Genomic DNA, 22,109 nt, shown 5'->3' with positions numbered 1-22,109 from the left:
CGAAAAACGGACGCGCACGTCCGCTTGGTCGAACCGAACGGACGAAAAACGGACAAATCGTGTGTCCGTTTAAGTCGCCGCGTTGGAGTTGCTCTAAAAACTTGACTCTTTTGAATCTCGTGGCACCAAAATAAAAGCTGTACTAACTTTGACTCTTTTGATACTCGTGGCACCAAAACTTGACTTGAGAATTGTGACGAGGTGGCAGGAACCACATGAATTAAGCTGGCTGTTGTGATAACTTCTTACGTGGTGTGCTACTTGTATCAATTCCTAAACGAGAAAAATGGCAGAGGAACGTTCATAAGGACGACATCAATACCAAGTTCCGTTGATAGCTTAATTTCGATGATTCTTGAATTTCCATCAATAGCTTGGCACAACTTAAATATGCCGTACAGGGACAAGGTAAAATGCGGTTGGTATATCTTCCTTTTCAATAGACAACCTCATTGTAGATGCAATAACATTTAGAATTGAACTCAACATGGTGATATCCCCTTTCAATAATTTTCCATCCTCAACTAGCAGATACGGATATTTAGATATTTCTGAGAGGTGCTCAAGTGCAGTTTCTTGGAGCCATTCCGTGATGAATCTTGATAAGATCAAAGCAATGAGAGGCAGTTTTGTGTCTAATGATGGGACCAAATCTATACGGAAGAGTACCAACACCAAATAAGCACCTACTAATTTTGTGTCCCAAAATTTGACAAGAAAGAAAAATAACTAGAAAGCAATATTACAAAGATCACAACCTTCTCGAAGTTTCGAACACCAGAGGCATCCAGAAATTAATGTGGTTGCATCAATCAACTGAAAACCGGCCTGGAGTACACAATCCAACAGAGAGACTATAAAAATTGTATCCACCCGGAGTGACCGTACATGGCCAGAAACAAAGGTACATGAGAGAGGCTCAGAGGCTCAAGTGACCAAGAAGATGAAGACCATGAGGGCGAAGAGGAAGAGTGTGCATGACAAAAATGGATATGATGATGGAGAAAGTGTAATGGTGACTAAAACAAACTATTATATGCATTTTTAACTTAAAAAACTTCTCTAGTCTTCCTAAAAATTGTAGCCGAGATCCAAAGGGTCAATAGCTAGGACAATTAAGTTCGTCGAGCACCAATATAGCATTGATATTGTTGTTGATATATATTGTCCGTTCTTTTGAATGAAGTACATAAATTTATTAATTATCACATATCCCTGTCGAATTCAGACTTTTGAATAAATTACATAAAAATTTAATAATTATTACATATCCCTGTTGAATTTGGATTGTTTGAGTGAAATACATAAATTTAACAATTATTACGTATCCCCGTGGAAGCGGAAAGTATATATAAAATGGATAGTGCAATATGAGGTGAAAGGACTATCCATGGATAAGCTATGGGTAGAGTTGGATGATGGATCGCATTCCTAGGACAGGCTGTATTTTGTAATGACTAAATCCCGCTTCCATGAATATCTTTTGCCAGTTGAGTTCCTCACGTTCTTTGCTCATGAATAGCATCATCATTTGCATATCCATCAAGACTTGAGCTTCAAGTACTTGTGAGTGTGAGGGAGATCCAACAACAGCATCGATGATTATCACCTTCCCTGCCCCTGCTTTCGCTCCTTGGGCAATGGCCTCTCTGCATTTTGTCAGGATCTTCACACAATCCTCGTCGCTCCAGTTGTGTAGCACACACTGCCAATCCAACAAGTCAAAAACTATCAGTAAGATAGCACTACTCCAACCACGTGACACATGTGGTACGCAATCCAAACAATTTAGAAGAAAAATAGCACTACTCCACCCGTTTATTCTTTTCTTTTTGTCGGATCCACCCATTTATATTCTTGTTAAGCGCCCACATAACATAATCTGCCAATTCATGTCGTGCCTTTCATTATGTAGTATAGTTGCCCAAGTTTTTCTTTGAAGAATTAGCTTTGTGAGGAATTGGTATAAATGCGAACGGGAAGTAGAATGTGTCTTTCTTACTACTGTAAATAAATTTAAAAATAAATAAATTATACCTTAAGCAGAACTGCATCAGCTGGTGGAACGTATTCCATCATGTCGCCGGCAGCAAACTCAACCGATTCATGTGTTGAGACGACGCCCTGTACAACATGTGGGAGGTCCAGCACGGAACACCTGACATGCGGGAAGGCCTTGGCGATGGCCGTCGCCATGGTGCCGTTCCCGCCGCCGACGTCGACCAGCGACGTCACGCCCGTGAACACCTCGCCGCACTCGCGGACGACGAGCTCCGCCATGTACCGGCTGTCGGACCCCATCGCCTCGTTCACCAGCGCGTTGAACTCCATGTCATGGCCGGTGGCGGCGTAGGGGCTCTCGCCGTGCGCCATCGCGAACGCCGGCTCGCCCTCGCTGTCCCTCTGGAACCACTGGGGCAGCCGGAGAGAGGCCTCCAGGAACAGCGGCGAGGTGCCCATGAGCACGCACGGGGACACGCCGCCGCTGACGAGAAGGCGGGACACCGGGTTGAGGCCGTACCGGACGCTCGGCGCGGCGGCGGCGCCCTCGCCCTCGCCGGCGGCAGGAACGTCCACGGCTGCCACAGCCGTGAAGATTCCTTCCACGGCTAGCATCTTCATGAGCCGGGACAGGTACGGCCGTTTGCTGCAGGGGAGGGCAAGGGTGGATAGCAGGTCGGGCAAAGAGGCGGCGCCGCCGCAGCGGTGGAGAGCGTCGGGGATTCCAAGCTTCACCGCGCTGTGCAACGCCATGGACTTGAGGTAGCCTAGGGAGTGGCGCACGAGCTCTGCCTCAGCTTGCAGAAGCTCCGCGCTTGAGGTGGCCATTTTGGCTCTGCTTTCTTCTTCTGCCATTACCTTTACCTACTCCGTTAGTGTTATCATCTTACTTTGAGTTTGAGTAATGGTAAAAACAAACAGATCCGAACGATTCGCTAGGGGCACGATTCATCTTCCCCCGAGTTTACCGAGTCGTCCGACCCTCCCGTGGATCGCTAGCCACTTTTTTCCTGCTCGCTGATCGCTGGAGCCGACGAAGAAAAATAAAGCCCCCGATGGGGATCGAACTGAGGCCTACGGACCAAGTCAGAGATAATCAACAAAGGAGTCCACGGCGGAGCGATGGCGCCTACAAGTGGTAGCCCATCTTCATCGACCTTCCTATGTTTCTTCTAGTCGAATGGCTATTGACCAAATTCCTCCTGGCATGTGTGCCAAAAGGGAGGCAGTTCCACTCCCAGTTCGAAGGCCAAGCTGTGGCTACGGCGATTTCGTTATCCCAATTGGTGCGGACCCAACAACGAGGTTCAACCCTGGATGGACTCGATTGTGTTCTTTCTCTTTGGGTCCAGCTGAAAAATGCACTGCCCCACCGCTTTGTCGATGCAGTACTGGGTTCTTCGTGCCCCTTCTTGTGTTTTTTTTATTAAAAAAAGAACTCCAATTCCTTTGGCAAGAGAGATGACCCCAGGAAGCAATCCCAGAAAAAGAAAGGTAATCGCCACAAGCATCAAAATCCAAGTTCAAAGCAGAGTAAATTACTGAAAACAACCACATGTTTCTTCACCATCTCATCTAATCGCAGATCACAAGCGGTTTTCTTCCAAACAGATAGGCCGGTCGCACAAGTACATGCAGAAGTTCAGTTTGGTGCATCTAAAACCCAAAATCGCCAACTGAACCAGCCATCACTTCTTTAAATAAATACAAAATCATACAAACGACGAGCGCGCTGTATAAATTGTTTGATTACCCTGCTAATTTCTCCAGCAATTCGCCTAGTAGTCAACTTCCCGCAAAAAGAACTAGCCTAGTCAACTGCAAATCAGTCCACGAACTACGCGTGAGGCTGCTCAACCACCGAGTCTCTTTCCCACTGGAACAGCCCAGACTTCTCAATGTCACCAACTGACAGCACTGGAATACCTGCCGGCAACCCAGCAGCGCTCAGGGCATTAGAAAATATGATCAACAGGCTTCGGCATGACTGCTCCACTTCCATGCGCTCTGTCGCAGTGTGCTGCAGGGCAGGATCTCTCCAAGGTTGATAATAATGCCTGAGAGAATAAAAAGACCATTACATCACCTGCTCATCGTCACAAAAAGCATATGCAAATAATAAGACTGGTACACATACCATCTCCATGCGGGATTAGATTCGGCGGGGCAATGTATCTTTGAGCAAAGCGTTTCGATTTGTCCACGGCCATCAACCAAAACTGATTCGCAAAAGGTTTGAAAATAGTTAGCGAACTCATATAGCAACTTTGGAAATATAATGAAACATCTTATAGTATCATAATGCAACAGATCCAAGCGTACCTTGTTCGCTGCATCTGTCAAGAAGTAACAAGCTAAGAGCCGTCATGACCGACGGCAAAGTATCACTCTTCTTTTTCACATGACCTTGTAGGTAAAGTATAATGGCAGCCAGCGCCTCATTCGCAACGTGACTATCCACCATTTCAACAGTTTCAGATGAATGGTTCAAGAAAGACTGAAGAGTTCCGGGACTATTTGTGCTCGTGGCAAGACCTCCCCTCTTTTCAGGAGAGATGCGGGAGATCCTGCCAAGGATTACAGAAGCCACTAACCAACGCAATATCTTTGATAGTCGACATTCATTGTTTAGCGGCTCTTCACATAACATTTCAACCGCAGACTTTTGTTTACATAACCAGAAGATATTGGAAGTTACCCATGAAACAACCATCACAGTTCTTGACTTATCCTGTCATTGCCAAACAAAAGCAGAAAATGATTATGAAGATTTAGATACTGATCACAATACAGAAGCAATAGTTTTGAGCACTTAGATTTAGATTCTGATCGCAATACTAAAGCAGTAATTAAGTGAATTCAGGGCACAAAAAAGTACCGTTTCAGAACTAATTGGCAGAGGACCGTTCATAAGGACGACATCAGTACCAAGTTCCATTGATGGCTTAAGTTCGATGCTTCTTGAATTGCCATCAATAGCTTGGCACAACTTAAATATGCCATGGAGGGACAAAGTAAAATGCGGTTGGTATATCTTCCTTTTCATAGACAACCTCATTGTAGATGCAATAATATTTAGAATTGAACTCAGCATGGTGATATCCCCTTTCAATAATTTTCCATCTTCAACTAGCAGATACAGATATTGAGATATTTCTGACAGTTGCTCAAGTGCAGTTTCTTGGAGCCATTCCGTAATGAATCTTGATAAGATCAAAACATCGAGTACCTGAACAAAACACACAAAAATTAGAGACAACGAGAGCATAGCTTTCATAAAACTATTGTAAAGCGTATATGTCATAGAAAATGGCAAGAAAAAATCATATAGAGAATGTTAGTTCCCAAAACCATAAGAAACCATGTGCCAAAGCTGGTCATTCACAAAGGATTGTACTCGGAGCAATTTAAGCCTGTTAAGGAAGTGCCATAGCTAGCAAAGTAATCCTTGGTAGTTCAAAGAATGTTGGGGAAGCTACGATAATATATATGTGCTAGTAGTACGCGAGTAGTTTTCATAGTTGAGGGGTGCCTCCTTACCTGTTTTGGAGTTCAGGGTAAACTCCAGCTATAATTCAGGGGTGTAATGTGCACTTATATCTTTTAACAACAGATTCTCGACCCAAAAAAACCTACTCCCTCCATCCCGATATGCAGGGCCAAATTTGTATCTCCAGATTGACTTTGACTATCGGTAAGATGAATATTATATGAAATGTATGCTATAGAAATTATACCATTAAAAACTCCTTTCAAATATAAATTGAATGGTATATTTTTTGTGAGATACATCTGTTAGGAGCTAGGGTTCTGCCGGTTCTAGGGCGGAGATTGTAGGGGAAAGATGGAGGAAGACGAGGTCGAGGGCGCGGCGGCCAGCGGCTGGCGCCGTCCTTGCGTGGTGGAGAAGAGGCGGCGGCGGCGCAAGAGGCTGCTAGGGTTAGGTCTCCCGGCTCCCTAAGGGAAGCCGAGCAAATACTGATTGCTTCTTGCTTGATTAGATTGATACATCCCCTCTCCTTATATAGAGAGGTTTACTTGACTCCTAAGCAAATGATCCTAATAACGATAAGATAATTGGGCTAGGCCCCTAATAACGATAAGATAACTTGGGCCACAACCCACTGGGCTAAGCCCCTAATATGTCGGTCATAACACTTCTCCCTGCCTGCACAAACAGCTCGTCCTCGAGCTGTAAGGTGGGGAAGCGCTTGTTGAACTCCTCGAGGTGATCAACCAGCGTCAAACACCTTCGCGACAGCTGGGGCGGCCAGGTCGGCGGCGACGGCGTCCTCCTCAATGTAGTCTGCAACCTCCAGGTAGAAGAGTCGCGGGCAGACGTGGCCGGGCGTGTAGGGCTCGTCGCAGTTGAAGCACAACCCTTGGCGACGACGCTCGAGTAGCTCGGCCGAGGTGAGTCGGCAGAACGGGCGCGCCGCGGTCGCAGCGAGGGGTGCCGCGGAAGCCTGAGCAGGCCGACCCTGCGCGGGAACATCCGGCCAGGGTAGCGGCCCAGTGGCCCGGGACGGTGATGCCTGCTGAATGGCCACCGCGCGGCGCTCGAACGTGCGGGCGTAGTACATGGCCGTTTGGAGATCCTGGGGTCCCCGAAGCTCCACGTCCACGTGGAGGTGATCCGGAAGTCCACCAACGAAGAGGTCGGCCCGCTGCTGTGCCGTCACGCCCGACGCGTGGCATGCCAGGGCCTGGAAACGGTCGGCGAAGTCGTGAACCGTGGAGGTGAAGGGAAAGCGGCCTAGCTCTGCCAGGCGGCTCCCGCGAATCGGTGGCCCAAAATGAAGGAGGCAGAGCTCGCTGAAGCGCTCCCAAGGGGGCATGCTGCCCTCGTCCTGCTCGAGGGCGTAGTACCAGGTCTGTGCCGCGCCGCGGAGGTGGTAAGAGGCGAGCCAAGTACGCTCCGAGGCGAGGGTGCGCTGCCCGCGAAAGAACTGCTCGCACTGGTTGAGCCAGTTGAGGGGGTCCTCCGTGCCGTCATAAGTGGCAAAGTCCAGTTTGGCAAACTGCGGCGGTGTCTGAGTCGGGGCACCATGGCCGACTGGCTCGGAGGTGCGAAGCAGCGAGGATTGGGGCGCCCGGTCAGTATGGCCGCGGCCCGTGGAGTGCCCCGCCAAGCCGGAGGGATCGCCGAACTGCAGAGTGGGTACCGGCGGGTCTCCAGCCGACGTGTAGACGGGTGGCGGCGATGATCCGATCAGCCAGGCCGGTATTGGGGACGGCGACGGCGGGAAGCGCACTTGCTGGATCGGTACGCCTCCCTGCGAGGGTGACCCGGGCCCCGTGCTGGGCGGTGGCGGGGCCGGCACGGACCCGGATGGCGTGGGGGGCGCCGCGAGGGCCGGGGCCGGCCACTGTGGCCATTGAGGCGCGGCAGCGGGCGGCGGTGGGGCCAGCAGCTGGGGCTGCGGTTGCCCGGACCCGGGAGGCGTCGGGGGCGCGGCGATCGCCAAAGCCGGCCACTGCGGCCAGTGGGGGGCGACGGCGGGCGGCGGCTGACCGGGCTAGTGGTGGTGTAGAGGCCCGATCGGCGCCGTGGTGGCCGCGTACCAGGGCAGGGCGACTGGCCCGGTAGCGGCGGCCGGCTGCAAGGGCGGCAGCTGCCTGTAGGGCCCGGCCAGGTAGAGGCGTATGCCCTGGACGGCGGTGACGAGGTCTTTGAGGATCCCGGTCATCTCCGCCGGCGAGTAGACGGCGACGGGCGGCGCGGTGGAGGGTGGTGGCGTCTGGCCGGTGGAGGCGCCGGCGGTGGAGTCCAGCGGCGCGGTGGGGAGAGCCAGCGGCGCGGTGGAGAGAGGCAGCGGCGCGGTGGTGACGGGCAGCGGCGGGTTGGGCGGTGGTGCAGACATGATCGGAACCGTGCTACCTGATACCAAGGTGTTAGGAGCTAGGGTTCTGTCGGTTCTAGGGCGGAGATTGTAGGGGAAAGATGGAGGAAGACGAGGTCGAGGGCGCGGCGGCCGGCAGCTGGGCGCCGTCCTTGCATGGTGGAGAAGAGGCGGCGGCGACGCAAGAGGCGGCTAGGGTTAGGTCTCCCGGCTCCGTAAGGGAAGCCGAGCAAATACTGATTGCTTCTTGCTTGATTAGATTGATACATCCCCTCTCCTTATATAGAGAGGTTTACTTGACTCCTAAGCAAACGATCCTAATAACGATAAGATAATTGGGCTAGGCCCCTAATAACGATAAGATAACTCGGGCGACAACCCACTGGGCTAAGCCCCTAATATGCCGGTCATAACAACATCTCATATATTATTGCTCTTATTGATGGTCAAAGTAAATCTAGAAATATGTACTTTTGCCCTTTAACTCTTCCTCTCCCTCTTCACTCACACACTACCATGTGCTCATTCAACCTTGTGTTCTACTCAATCGTTTATCCCCAAACCTCAAGCCTAACAATCTGCCACAATCCGCCCAGCTATCCTCGCATAACCAGGAAAGATTGGCATCCCCTAATCGATCCCCAGTCACTCTCACTGTCTCACATAGACGTCAACTCCCACGTGTGGGGTTAGGATTATGGGGTCCATCAGCGCAGCAAGGAACTCGGCAGTGCTGGCGCCTCACGCCCCAACCTCCACAGGTGCAAGCTCTAGGCCAACCTTACTAATAGGCTCCCTCTTGATACGAGGCAGGCAGCGGACTCCTCTTGCTCAGTACTCCTGTCACCGTATCGCTCCACTGTCGATCTGCACTTCTCATGGGCTGTGAAAGACGAAAGAATCTTGCAGGACAGCTTGGCCCGGCTGGCCCTGCCCTCCACTGGAAGGTTATGGCCCACATAACAGAGGATCTTGAGCGGCAGTTGCCGCAACTCGTTTCGACGCTTGCATCAAGAGCTTCTACTTTGATTACATTGCCAGCAGCGGATACTTTCACAGTAAATGAAATATCGATTGGCAGTTCAAGGCTGCCGCCTGCTAGTTTTTGTAATGCTCCTGACTACCAACTCGGAATGTGGAGGGAAGGATGGACCCCGAATCCCATGTTGATGGGGATGAGAGTGAGATGCACACATAGAGGACCCTGGGGGTTGTCAGGCTATTCTCTCACTGATTTTCCGGTAAGTATTTTTCTATCCAGTAATCGTTTGCAGCATATGATCCCAAAATCATAACGCAACTACGCGTAGTGAAGTTCTTGTGCTGGAGCCGAAGGCATTAAACTAGCAGTGTCTAATGAAAAATATACCAGTCGTATTTAACACAGAAAGCAGCACCTAACAATTGGTGTAACAAAAACTGATGTTATCAATGATTCTCATGTTCACAAACAGAAACCCCGTGATATAATTGATGGATTACGAGTTAGTCAAGATTCACAAGAAAAATGTAAGAGCATATACTGAGGTGGCCTTTGTTTGGGCTTCAGATTGTGATTCTCGGATTCTAGCCTCTCCAAAATCTGATTCTCAAACAAACGGTCAGATTCTTACCTTAGATTCGTAGAATCGATTCTACCAAATGCACTACGCACGCCCGGAAGCCAGAATCAGCGATTTTGCTGATTCCCGAGATGCCACTTACCCCCTTTCAAAATAGGCCAACATCTCCCCGTTATTACGGTGGAATTGCCACCGCGTCCCAACCCAACTAGTTCCACCGACAGGGTCTCCTCTCGTTCGTTCTCACACAGGGAACAGATGCAGAAACAGAGAGGCGATGGCTCTCTAGGTTTCGGCTGCCGCCACCATCGCCGGCCCCGTCGCCACCTGGGCGTGCAGATCCGGGCCCCTCCTCCCCCACCATACACCGCGACGAGATCCGCTGCGCCGCCGCCCCTAGCTCTGAGCCGTGCCGCCCCTGATCTACGCCTGCACCGCCGCCCCTCATCCCCGCCTGCGCCGCCGGCTCAAGTTGTCCGTGCACCTCGTCGGAGCTCCTGCTACACCGCACCTTCGTCCACCTTGTCCCTCAACTCCAGCTGCGCCCGCTTGACTGCACCTTCGCTGCCCCATCCTCGAACCGCGTCAGGACAAGGTAAAAACAATCCCTCCCAAAAAAATGCAATCTTTGCTTCATGGCGTATATTTCCCATTCAGATTTTTGGGCATGTTTGTGTTGTGGCATATGAATTGCTAATTATTCGCTTGTACTCCGCATGTGCCGTCCCTGATTAACATTTGGCTGTGACCTATTTGCTCCAATGGAGAAAATATTGTTGTTGCCTGACCTAAGTTCAACCTTCACAGCAAATGTAGAAGTTGGTTTTTTAGAGCAGACCAGAAAACATTACAGTAGGTTGCAGTCAAAAATAAGTCATGTTCATAAGATCAAATTATTATGTAGCTAATATTGCACTAGAAGTTTTTGTTGACAAGTGCCGACCAATTTATTTATTCAGGAGAAAAAGGACTTCTTGCAGTTACGTAAATGTGGTCCTGACAATTTGGAGCAAATGAGTATCATGTATGAGAATATCAATGTTACCGGAGAAAGTTCTATGATGCTAGGTTGTGAGCATGCAGTGCTTGACCTTGAAGAGGATGAAACCAAGGAGGAAGAACTACAGACTACCCAAGCCAAGAAGGCAAAGAAGGGGCCAGGGAAGATGGATGGAAGCTCTATGAGACTGGCTATGATGATTGGGTACATATTTTGGATGATATGTGCACGTATGTAAGACTATGATGGTTGGTCCATATATGGATGATATATTTCGCATGGAAGACTACGAGGGTTGATTATTTTTTTCGATGTTACGTCTCATATGCATGTTCAGATGATATATTCATACCATCATGTCATTTCTCGAAAAATATATTCTATACATTGTGTTTTTTGCGCTAGTTCTCACTTTATCAAGTCAAAACAGATAACTTGTGATTTAATCTGCATATAAACATCATAGTCAGCAGTCGAGGGCGTCACTGACATTTCACAACACCCACAACTCCTAAAGCTGACAAACAGCAGGGTAAACAAACAGCCAAATTCTGATTCTCAGGAATCCAGAGCCACAGCTGATTCTCAAGAATCCATAGCAAAGTGATTTTCAGGAATCTGTAGCCCAAACAAAGGGGGCCTGAATTGTTGCTTCTAAGAAAGGTGTGCACCATAGTTGAGATAGTTTAAAACAGTCGCTTACCTCCAATGCCAACCCAACTATTCTGGAACTAGAGTTGTTGTCCAGTCCTTTGCCATGAGTTGAAATAACAGAGGATATCCACGACAGAAGGCCACAATTTTTTACTAAATGCTGTGCTAGAACTGGCAGCTTCACACACTTCTTTAGCACCTACATGCAAAGGGAGCATTCTAAGTGGGATAAATATTTGAAATAATACTGATTTATTATATTTCAGGAGACAAGAAAAATAGCACATTTCACATGAAAAAGATCAATACATGCCAATATGGACAGGATCAAATCAAATAACAGTACAAAATATGCATGATGAAATGTTGCTTAATGTCAAATGCGGCATAGAAAGGTATACTGATGTTTGGAGATAACTCTATTTATTATCACACATTGTTACACTTCTTAAGTTGTATTTCAGGGCGTGCTTCAGCTCTTGGCAGTTGTACAAAAGTAAGACAGGATAGTAAGCATATAAAAGGGTCCTTGTACTGCTGCACACTAACTCCTTAACGCAAATAGTAACTTTTTAAGTTTAGTGCATCATCATACACATCCCAAAGTCAAATGTATGCTAATTAAAAATTCGTGCTACCTGAAGGATTAAATGCTTCGATTCAGAATCTGAAATAGCTGAAGAACAAAAGGCAAGAGCAAGCTCTAAAACACTTTTGTTCTTGCATATCGTAGCATCATCAGCTAGATTTGATCCAGCATATAATAAGCGAAGCATCCACAATCGATCAGCTTTGAAATGCACGGAACTACTCTTCAATAATGTTGGAAATAATGGAATGCTCTGCAAAAAAAAGTGATATAAAGATAAAAGCAATATGTCAGGATAGTTCACATGTGTAAGTAAAAATAACCGACCCACCTGCATATCGACAGAGGCTGAATTCATCAAATATTTGCTTATGGTATTGAACTGAGTATGCGAGCTATCCAGCAGTGTCAATGATGCTTCTGCGGCAAAAATAGCAATAATGGAAGGTATCCTCTGCCATGGTTTGGATATCCCATTCTGTAGATATGTCAAAAGAAGCTGGAGCTGCCATTTTTCCTTGCTTTTCTGAGAAGCCTGCACATGTCACAGGTGTACAACATAATATAAAATGGACTTCCCAAATAAAATTACGGGCACAAAATTTGTTCTGTACTCGAGCATCAAATTGCTCCCAGAATGTTGATAAAGATAATCTTTCACAGCAGTTCGAATGCACCAAGAAAATGTGAAGTACTGCTGGAACATGGATATATTGATGCAAGAACATGATTTTGTTTATAAAAGTTAGAAGCAGTATAACGGCTATAGATTATGAAATTTATATTGGAAACCCAAGCCAAATTTTATACTGATGCTATAGCTGGCAACTAAGCAAGTAGAACATAACTGACAATCACAGACAGAGCAAGGTAATAATTGATGAGATACTTAGAATCAATAAACAAGTAAACTGATAAATATCAGGATTTCAAACTAGCACAGCATTACCTCGAGTGATTTTTTGAATGTATTTAGAGATTCATAACCCAGCTTTCTCAATTCTTCATCAGGAGATGATATGCAAACAAGCGTAATGGCAAGCAGCCCAACTCGAGAGAACTCAGCAGGCTCAATGTAACCCATGAGAAGAGTATGAATCGAGAAACGCAAGATAAACATAGGATCATAAATCCGAACCATATCCGTGCTTTGAGATGTTGTCTGTCAATCAATCAATGTTAAGAGTGGTTTAGTACCATGAGGTAACATGTGAAGCCGGGTGGACAAAAATAGTGCAACCACGAAAGCATAAAAAGAACAATAATGAAGCTAAAACCCTAATTGGAACCACTATTCAACAAATTACCTTCAAAATATCACCAAATTTGTCCTGACGAAGCTGTTCTAGTGAGAACACAGAAGTCCTTGTAGACCTTTTGTAGCAAAATTGCAAGACTGTCATGACACAGAGCTTAGAATCAATTGGTATGTTCTCCCGAAATAGAGCCCTTCGCCTACTATTACTTTCTGTGTTCTCTGTTTTGTGGATTTCTGATATTGAAGAATCTAGTTTCAGTTCTTCTCTATATTTAACAGCTGCACTCCCCCATAGATGATCCATTTCAGCGATAGTTTTGCACTCATGTGACTCTATCTCATTCATAAGATTAAATATCTCCAGATCTGTTTCGCTAAGAGTTGCACCATAAACAGATAAAAGCAAGAAACTTAGCTCTTTTGATTCATTCAATAGGCCATTACTCTGTTGTCTACTCTTAATATCATACAGTATCCTGAGTAATCTGATGATTTCTATTTTTCTCGTTTCTGCTATGCCAATATGGAACTCGTTTTCTTTAGTGAAAAGAGAATCGACTGATTTTAAAATGCCTGGTGCTGGCTGTAGAAGGCTCCCTGTAGCATTAAATGCAGATGAATATTCAGAAACTTCACTGCAGGTTATTGACGACAGAAAATGGGAGTGGCCCAGTATGAGCTCAAGAATTTCATCAGCAGGAAACTTCCCTTCTGATAATACAACAAGAACACATCGAATTGCTTTTAGTGTGACATGATCATTGAACCTGTGCAAGAGAGATGATCTGATGAATTGGTTAAGGAAAGGTATTGACTTCAATTGGTTCAGATGAGTTTGAATCTCTGAAGACAGTTCGATAATATTCTTGAGAACTGTATATTCCAAAGAACGGATGATCCTTTGTTGTTTATCAGAGTGTGATAAGCCATCACAGCGGGGGAAATTCCTGAGTATTTGATCCAAAGTTCTGACCAAGATGCTTATGAAATTCAGCTTAGCATTGCTCACTCTCTTGGACTCCCTGTCTGATGCTGTCTCATTAGACGACAATCTTCTGGGAGGAGACAGCAACAACCTAATCAATGATATCTTTGCAAGCAATTCATTAGTAAGCTTCAGATGACCTTTGTGCGAGTCAGGATTAATATCACTGACATCAAAATCTAATAGGCCAGAAGATTGTGGACAAAGTGAAGCAACTATTTCCAAGCGTTGCTTCCGGGGCATTTCTTTTAAAGACAAGCAGTAGTGCAACATGGTAACAGACTTCCCCAAGAGAGTGTCACTGAAATAATCCATCATATCTGGAACTGATTCATGTTGAAAGTCACCAAAATTTTCCTCAAAAATGGTCCTAGTAATAAAACTTTTCCAACATGGAAACCCATTATCACCTAATAGCATTTCACAGTAAAATTTTGCAAGTGGCTCAAGGAATTCAGCACACTGCATATGGCCATCACTGTGATGCCTCATGTATGACAAAGCAGCAGGCAGCAGAAGTATAGAGCTATCCGCATGAGCCCATGAAGAATCAGAATTGTAATCCATGCCTTGCAGAATAGAAGTGTCTTCTTCTAGAACTTTCATCAACATCTGGCCAAAAAAGTTCATGTGTATAGGGCTTACTTCCAAAAGCAACCATAAAACTTTTGCTTTAACCTTAGATGTGGGAAACATACAGTGATGAAGAATGCTAAGGGGGGTGTTGGTGGCCATGGTAGATAACATCATGTGGAATGCAGTATATTCAGTGTTCTGTCCTGCAGATCTTTCTGCATTATGGATACGAATCAACATCTTCAGCAAGCAAACATCAGCAGATTCGAGATTCAGTTTAGCAGTAAAATGGAGAATGAAATGATATACTCGCTGAATGGTGGCAATATCTGAACTTCGAATCTCCAAGCCCCATAATTGACAGGATTCTGATCTCTGATCAGTTTGTTGTAGATAATCATACAGTAATTCCATGGCAATATCAGCAACAGATAGACATACAAAAGCAGCAGGGGCAAATGCAGCTGAACAACTCGACCCACGACTTTCTAACTCTGAGAACATCCAATTTACAAGTTCTAGAAGTCTGACAGGGGACATGAATTTTTTCAATGCCCGAACCATGTAGAAATTTGGCAAAAGCAGTCCAAAGTTTCCATTGTCCATGCAGACTTGAAATTTATCCTTGAACAACAGCAGTATTTTTTCTAGCATGGCCTTTGGGGAAGCAAACAGCGACTCTAAGGACTGACCATCATTTTCAGCCAACAGTAAAAGGTCATATAGTTTACTAAGAAGATTCACAACAAAACCATCTACAAGGTGCAGATTTTCCTTTGAAAAACTAGTAAATGCTTCTTCCACATGTTCCACACTCCCATCTGTCAAGTCCGGGCAATTGGATAAGGAACATGGCAGGTCAATAGTAGGATGGTGGAGAACCGATTCAACAATATCTTGGAAACATTCCACTGAAGCATTCAAGTCAGCAGTATCAGCAGCCAAAACTCGGATGTGCTCAAATATGCTATCAACAAGAGTGGAGCATACATGGCAAAGTTCTTCAAGAACATTTGAACCCTTCCTAGTGTATGACAACAGCAAGCGATGGCTCCAGAATAATATGACTCTCAGATTAAATGTCAACTCACTGATTGTGCTTTCATAAAGCTTAGCTCGAATAAGTCGGACAAGTGCATCAAGTAGCAATGCATGTGCCTCCCCAGTTTTAGCTGGCCCAGAGAACACAAGGCTTAATACTGAAGGTAAGAGTGCACAGAACGGAGTCACATTTAGGAATGTACTCAATGCAGTCAATTCTGCAGAAATTGAGTGGTTTTGACATTTGCCCTCATCAACATCAAGATTACCCTCGATCTGTCTGAGACTACAGAAGAAAATATCCGGCCAACAAGTAGCAATTTCAGCTAGGTAATCATGTTGCAGATAAAGAACTGACGACAAGAATTGCATATGAGAAGGACAGTGTGTTTTCACAACATCAAGAAGCTCTGGAAAGCTACAGATAATGTCCTGTGGAGCTGCACACATGATTGAAAATAAGAATGCAGTCGCTACATCATCTGGCAAATTAGTGTGTTGCTGACTTAACATTTCTTGAACCTTTCTAATCACAGAGGACAAAGAGTTTGAATGAAGTTCAGAAGAATGTTCCGCAGCTGTGAACAAACTAGAATTTTGTTGGTCCGAGATATTCCTAGAGATATGCAACAAATTAATGAATGGCCTCCATTCAGCAAGATAAATCCTAGACTGTAGTTCTTCCGGTGAAAAAATATCAAATCTCTGATTCAGAACAGCACCAATAAGGTCAAGCAATAATTGAGCATCTACCTGTTTGATCATCATCGGATCAGTCACTTGAACATGCAATTATTAGGGTAAATAGACAAGAGAGCTGTAGGCAACATAAATGATATACCTGGGACTGCAGAATAAGGTAGATTGTGTTGCACACATATAATGAAATTGTCGACTTCTCATGTACTTTCATACCTCCAGACTCAGAGTCAAGTAGCCTAAGGCATTTCTGAAGAACACAAATAACCAGAGGACTGAAAGCTGGAGAATAGACTACAAACCACACAGAGAAAAAAGGTGAGAATATGAATGACTGAATGAACTAGATCTCATTAGGGAATTGTTTAAAAGAAAAGACATGATAATGAGTATCAAAGGAAGACTACGTAACTTAAAGTCAAAGGACAGGTGCAACAAAGTAACACATTTATGATCAGGAAGTGCTAAAGAGTGATCACGAATTTCAAAATGAAGTACAGAAGTCCAAGAAAAGAAGATCTGATTGCAGCATAGTATAAACAAAACAACCATGAGACCAGCAGACAAGTACTCCCTCCGTTCCTAAATATAAGTCTTTGTAGACATTCCACTAAGTGGACTACATACGGAGCAAAATGAGTGAATCTACACTTAATATGCATCTATATACATCCGTATGTGGTTCATAGTGGAATCTCTACAAAGACTTACATTTAGGAACGGAGGGAGTATTTAAGTAAATTTGATGATAACATGATCAGATGATGAAGGGATGCTGGTACAACATAGTGCATAGTACAAACAAGCAACTGCAAGACAAGCAGCCAAGCATTTTGGTAAATCTGATGATTTTACATGATCTGATGATATACACATGGAAGACTTTGCGCCCTTAAATGTAGAAGTGTGATAGTTATGCTGTGTTTCAGGTGGGGCGTGAAAGGTTTACTGAAAATCAGCCGTCTATTTTCCATGTTGTTTTGCACCGCGGCCTACAGGTACTGGTAACATTGATATATGGCATTATATCAGATCAAATGGAACCTAACGACCAAGGAAAACAGCTAATGATAGGTAAGAAAGTTAAACAGTATGGCATGAATTTCAGAAAAGTGTAATGGCACTCATTCATGTCATGAAGGAAAATAGTACCTTCAAGCTGGCCTGATTTAGAGATGAACTTCCGCATGTAATCTTGGTATTTGTACAAATTGCTCCCAACCATTGAAACAGCATCGCAGAGGAAAGGGATCACAATTTGTGACAATTTATTAGCTCCTAGGCTCTCTCTTACACACCATTTGGCTTCATAACCAGGCAAGAAAACTAACCATGCATCAATCTCCGCAAAGTTCTGATCAAACGCACCAGAACTTGCTAGAGCAGCTCTAACTAAAATGAACGCTTGCTCACGGATGATCTTAACTGGTGAGTGCAACATGATGTCAATCAGTGGTTGCAAATGCTTGTACATTGATTCTGGAACTCTCTCTGGGTCCCAATGTCCCCCGTGTTGCCCTGAATACTCAACTAAAAGTGACAATAGGGAGTGCTGCTCATCCTTGGATAGATCCAACGGATTAGGTGGTATAACCCTAAAGAAGTCAAATGATCCATCAAATGACCTGGGCATTACCCTCTGAAAGAAAAATTGAAGATAATCAATGCACAGAATTAGATTAGAATGTCAAGGCTATAAGTTGCACTAAAAAAAAACACATCCCTTAAAAGTAGACACAGACAACGAAGACAGAGGCTAGGATAGTTGAATGATGAAGTTTATACACATTAAAAGGTATAGAGGAAGCATAATAAAATATAACTATACCTACCAAATAGAGCCGGAGAACATCAAGCAACTTCGAGTGGAAAACACTGTCTACCACTTCTGCATCTTTCATCTCCAGATCTTGCTTATCTAAGCCCCATATCTCACACAGAGTGGTAGCATGATCGCTTGCCAAGTCTTGGTCTTGCTCTTCAGATACATCCTTGGCCCACTCAACATCAATTCCACCAATAATAATATCATCGTCCTCATCGATAGCATTACATCTCTGTTTCTTTTGAGGAGGCTCAGAAACCTGAGCACGTCTCTCAAGTCTACTCTGAGAACAATTTTGGTGTTTCTGACTGGCAGAAGAAAGTAACTTCAGAAGGACCTGTGGATCAGGAATAGCTCCGCGCACTTCATCTTGAATGTATTCTCTCAGAGATATCCACCTCTTGACACGCATTTGGTCTCCCTGGTTAAGTTTATCTACCAAGAATGCATCCGTTGCAGTGGAACAACTTAATCCTGGGAAACTGTTCATTCTGATTTTCCCTTTTGTTGAGCTACTGGATTCTGATGTTGATCCCACACTTGATACCACACCATTGATTGCTTCAGTAACACAGCACAGTAGGTTCACTGACTCAAAAACAAGCCTCAGAGAACCATGCTTCACAAGATCATCAGAATGCTGCAATCCCCTATTTATCACTGCTCGAGAGCATACATGGGGCACGATGCACTTCAGAACTACCTGTACTTGTTCATCATCGACGGATACCAGATCATGTGACAGGAAACTATGAAATATGCTATCAGTTTTTGCTGAAGATATTATATCCGCTGCTAGGGAGATGGCAGCAAACCTGCAAAACGGCAATCAGACAGAAATAAGTGCACTGTACTCAAAACAAATTAATTATATACATATGCTAAAAGAACTAACCAAGAGGGGGATGGCCGTGGTTCAATATTGTAAGGGAACTCATTCATGTATGCCGCGCAAAAAGAAAGCCTCTTACTAACAATAGCCAGCAACAGATTCTTGTGGTGAACGCTCTCAGTAGACTTCAACTTCTTCATCAGATCCAGCAAGCGTTTCTCGTTACCTCTCAAATGTGAGGATGGCATTAATCCATTTTTTGGATCAGTGCAGACCATGACCAGCACTTGATGAGCAAGGTCAGCTGCTTCACCTGCATCCAAATTCCCCGATATCAAGCTCAGCTGTTCCAATGTGGCACTTCCAAAAAGGACACTGCGGAGCCCTGGTGGGACAAGTGACTCCTCTACCAAAACATTATCCCGCAGTGTTGAGAGGACATACACAACAGTCTCAGCATCATCTTCTCCAATCCCGCGTAGCACCCCTGAGTAAAGCTCCCTCTGTTGAAGGACCCATCTTAGCAGCTTCGGGTTCCCAACCTCAAGGAACGACATGGCAAACCCAACAAGTGATCGCCTTGTAGAGCCAAAATTAGCACCTTTTTTCTGATTCCTCCCATCCCTGCCCCCTCTCTTCTTCTGTATCCCTGCTAGTTGCGTCACAACAGCCATCTTGAAATCAAAGCTCTCGGCAACCTCCGACGCCAGCCCCGCACCACGCCTGACAATGGCAGCAAGCAAATCCAATGCAGCATTCTGGCGCCGGAACTCGCCACTGTTGAGTTCACGGTACACATCCCCCACCTTGTCCTTATCCTCCAGTATCGTCCTAGCAACGGCGTCCAAGCACTTCTTAGAAAAAGCATGCTGCCGCGACTTGCCACCGGGGTTGCCCAGGACAGTGGCAAACAGGGAAAGTATGTACGCCATCCCTGGCTTCTCCCGGTGCAGCCGCCATGCCTCCATCAGCTCCACGAGCCGCGGGGACTGCTGGACATAGTCCCGTAGCACCTCACCACCAGAATCACCGTCCAATAGCTCGATGAACTCCCTCGACGCGTCTGAGTAGATTTTGACCTCCGAAGTGTGGAGGTTCTTAAGGATATGGACCAACCTGATCTTATAGGATGCACCGAACTGGTTCCAGGTGTCCATTCCCACCTTCACCAAGTTTTGCTCTCGTTTTGGCTCCCCCACCCTGCACCAATACAAATACGTAATTAGCCATTTTGCAAAAGCGGCCAATAAGGGGATACGTTTTACTATTTTTGTTAATTCACCAAAAAATATATGTATAGAAGCTAGGAACAGCAGATTACCTTTTTGTTTGTTCTCCTGAGGATGCCGAAGCAGCTCCAAGCCTCTCCATCTAAAATGCACCAATGCGGATACATGTATCAGTATCGGGCCAGATACGTAAATTTGGCATTTTGAAAAGCGCCAACACAGGGATACGTTTTACTATCTTTTAATTCACAAAAGAAAAATTATAGAACCTAGGAACAGCAGATTACCTTCTTATTTGCTCTACTGTGGATGCCAAAGCAGCTGCAAGCCCCTCAAATTGACAATGTTGATGCCCTGTTCCAACTCCAGGTTCCAAAGGGGTAGAATTAGACTTTTACTGAGTGTAAAATGAATACGTAGCATCAAATCAAATCATTAGTTAGTTGTAAATCTATCATGGCATAACACGAAAGGTGGAACCTGAAGATCAATCAGCTAACATGCAAAAGGAGAAACAATCACTTTAAACGGTAAGTCTGACTGTTAGAATCAACAACAAAGCGTAACCGTACCACTATATTCCCAATCATAAACAAGATTTGGGACATCTATCATGCCAACAATACCACTAGTACTACTGTGTTAACCAATTTCGGCCAGTGTAACCATGACAAAGCTCCTGCTCTCTCAAATTGCATGTTACTGCTAAGCTATGGTTTCAGGTCAAGACAGTGCAGATAAAACAGCTTAATCTTTTCATTTTCATATATCACCAATCATTGCACGTTTAAACCAAACCATTTGTTCATCTGAAAAAAGTTCGAACTACAATAGTGAACATTTGCCCCTACAAGCATTATCACAAACACCTATCAAACAAAATCCTTTCACATGTAAACTTGAACACGCGCTGGAAATCATGCAGCAAGTACTCATCAAGAAATAATCATCATTATGTTCTCACAATATCGAGTCTACAGCAAGTACTCATCCAATACAAAATCAGGAAAAAAATTGAACAAACAGAGGATGCAAGAGGAAGGAGGGAGGACGAAGGACGAAGGAGTGGTCGCTACCTGCCTATGGACTGGTCGCCGGCGTGGCTCAGAGCGGCGCGTTGCTGGGCGGGAGCGGCTGCTCCAGAGAGGGAGGCGCTGCTGGGCGGGAGAGGCTGCTCCAGAGAGGGAGGCGCTGCTGGGCGGGAGCGGCTGCTCCAGAGAGGGAGGCGGTGCTGGTGGGAGCGGCTGCTCGACGGAGGGAGGCGCTGCTGGGCTCCTGTACCGGCGGCGGGGCAGCGGAGGCTTCGGCCGGCTGGGCGCGCCGCGGCGGCGGGCTGGCAGTGGTGGAGGCAGGCCGGCGGCGGCTAGCCCTACCTGTCGCGGGAAGGACTGCTCGTTCGCTCGGGCTTGAGGGCTGCAATAAAGGACGCACGAAACGGGGTTTTTTCCAATTACGGGTCTACGAAACGGGCCGCTTTTTTACGTCGAGTGGGCCAGCATAGTTCGGGTTCTTTCTTTGTTTTTTCTGTTTTGTTTCTTTCTGTAGGTTTTTCTGTTTTGGTTCTTTGTTTTGGAGTTTTTCATTTATTTATTTTTCGGTTTTTTCTTATAAAATGATTAGTGTTTTCAAAAAAATCAGAATTTCAAACAAGTTCATTCATTATTATAAAAATGTCCAATATGTATTTTAAAAATGTTTGTCATGTATTATAAAATGTTCATCCTTTATTATAAAATTTTCAATATTTATTTAAAATTTTAAAATATATTTAAAAATGTTAGATTCACCATATATTAAAAAATGTTCGGTTTGCATTTAAAAATGCTCATCGTATATTAAAAAATGTTCATGTATACTAAAAAGATGTTTGAAATTTTCAATTTTTTGTTCAAAACTTTCAAAAAATGAATGGAAATTACAAAATTAGTTCTCTCATTGTTCAAAAAGTTTGTATGTTAATATGCAAAATCAACTAAAAAAACTAGAAAAAACAATTGCTACAATAGATCTACTAG

The 22,109-nt window shown here is 45.1% G+C and overlaps 2 protein-coding genes across 3 annotated transcripts; both read right to left on the bottom strand.

The window, feature by feature from the left end:
* Positions 1-1,329: 1,329 nt before the first annotated feature.
* Positions 1,330-2,877, bottom strand: LOC109749822 (flavonoid O-methyltransferase-like protein Os11g0303600). The gene is made up of 2 exons (XM_020308761.4): positions 2,038-2,877; positions 1,330-1,705 (listed from the first exon to the last, which is right to left on the bottom strand). Exons 1-2 carry the CDS (start codon positions 2,854-2,856, stop codon positions 1,400-1,402), a joined length of 1,125 nt encoding a protein of 374 aa, XP_020164350.1. The 5' UTR covers positions 2,857-2,877; the 3' UTR covers positions 1,330-1,399.
* A 640-nt stretch (positions 2,878-3,517) lies between these two features.
* On the bottom strand, positions 3,518-21,484 carry LOC109749818 (uncharacterized). Of its 2 annotated transcripts, none has more exons than XM_020308755.4 (16): positions 21,171-21,484; positions 20,382-20,448; positions 20,187-20,236; positions 18,929-20,065; positions 18,041-18,848; positions 17,361-17,847; positions 16,351-16,502; positions 12,957-16,262; positions 12,599-12,811; positions 11,981-12,184; positions 11,699-11,902; positions 11,110-11,259; positions 4,880-5,230; positions 4,324-4,732; positions 4,139-4,220; positions 3,518-4,058 (listed from the first exon to the last, which is right to left on the bottom strand). In XM_020308755.4, exons 3-16 carry the CDS (start codon positions 20,234-20,236, stop codon positions 3,839-3,841), a joined length of 7,773 nt encoding a protein of 2,590 aa, XP_020164344.1. In that variant the 5' UTR covers positions 20,382-20,448; positions 21,171-21,484; the 3' UTR covers positions 3,518-3,838. The 2 variants fall into 2 exon arrangements, with proteins under 2 accessions (XP_020164344.1, XP_020164346.1); XM_020308757.4 differs by having other exon boundaries at positions 20,382-20,457; positions 21,171-21,459.
* Positions 21,485-22,109: the final 625 nt, after the last annotated feature.

The sequence above is a fragment of the Aegilops tauschii genome, chromosome 2 (genome assembly GCF_002575655.3).
Source record: "Aegilops tauschii subsp. strangulata cultivar AL8/78 chromosome 2, Aet v6.0, whole genome shotgun sequence".
Taxonomy (NCBI): domain Eukaryota; kingdom Viridiplantae; phylum Streptophyta; class Magnoliopsida; order Poales; family Poaceae; genus Aegilops; species Aegilops tauschii.
Note: the sequence above shows the minus strand (reverse complement) of the source record. Positions and strands in the feature narration are given on the sequence as shown.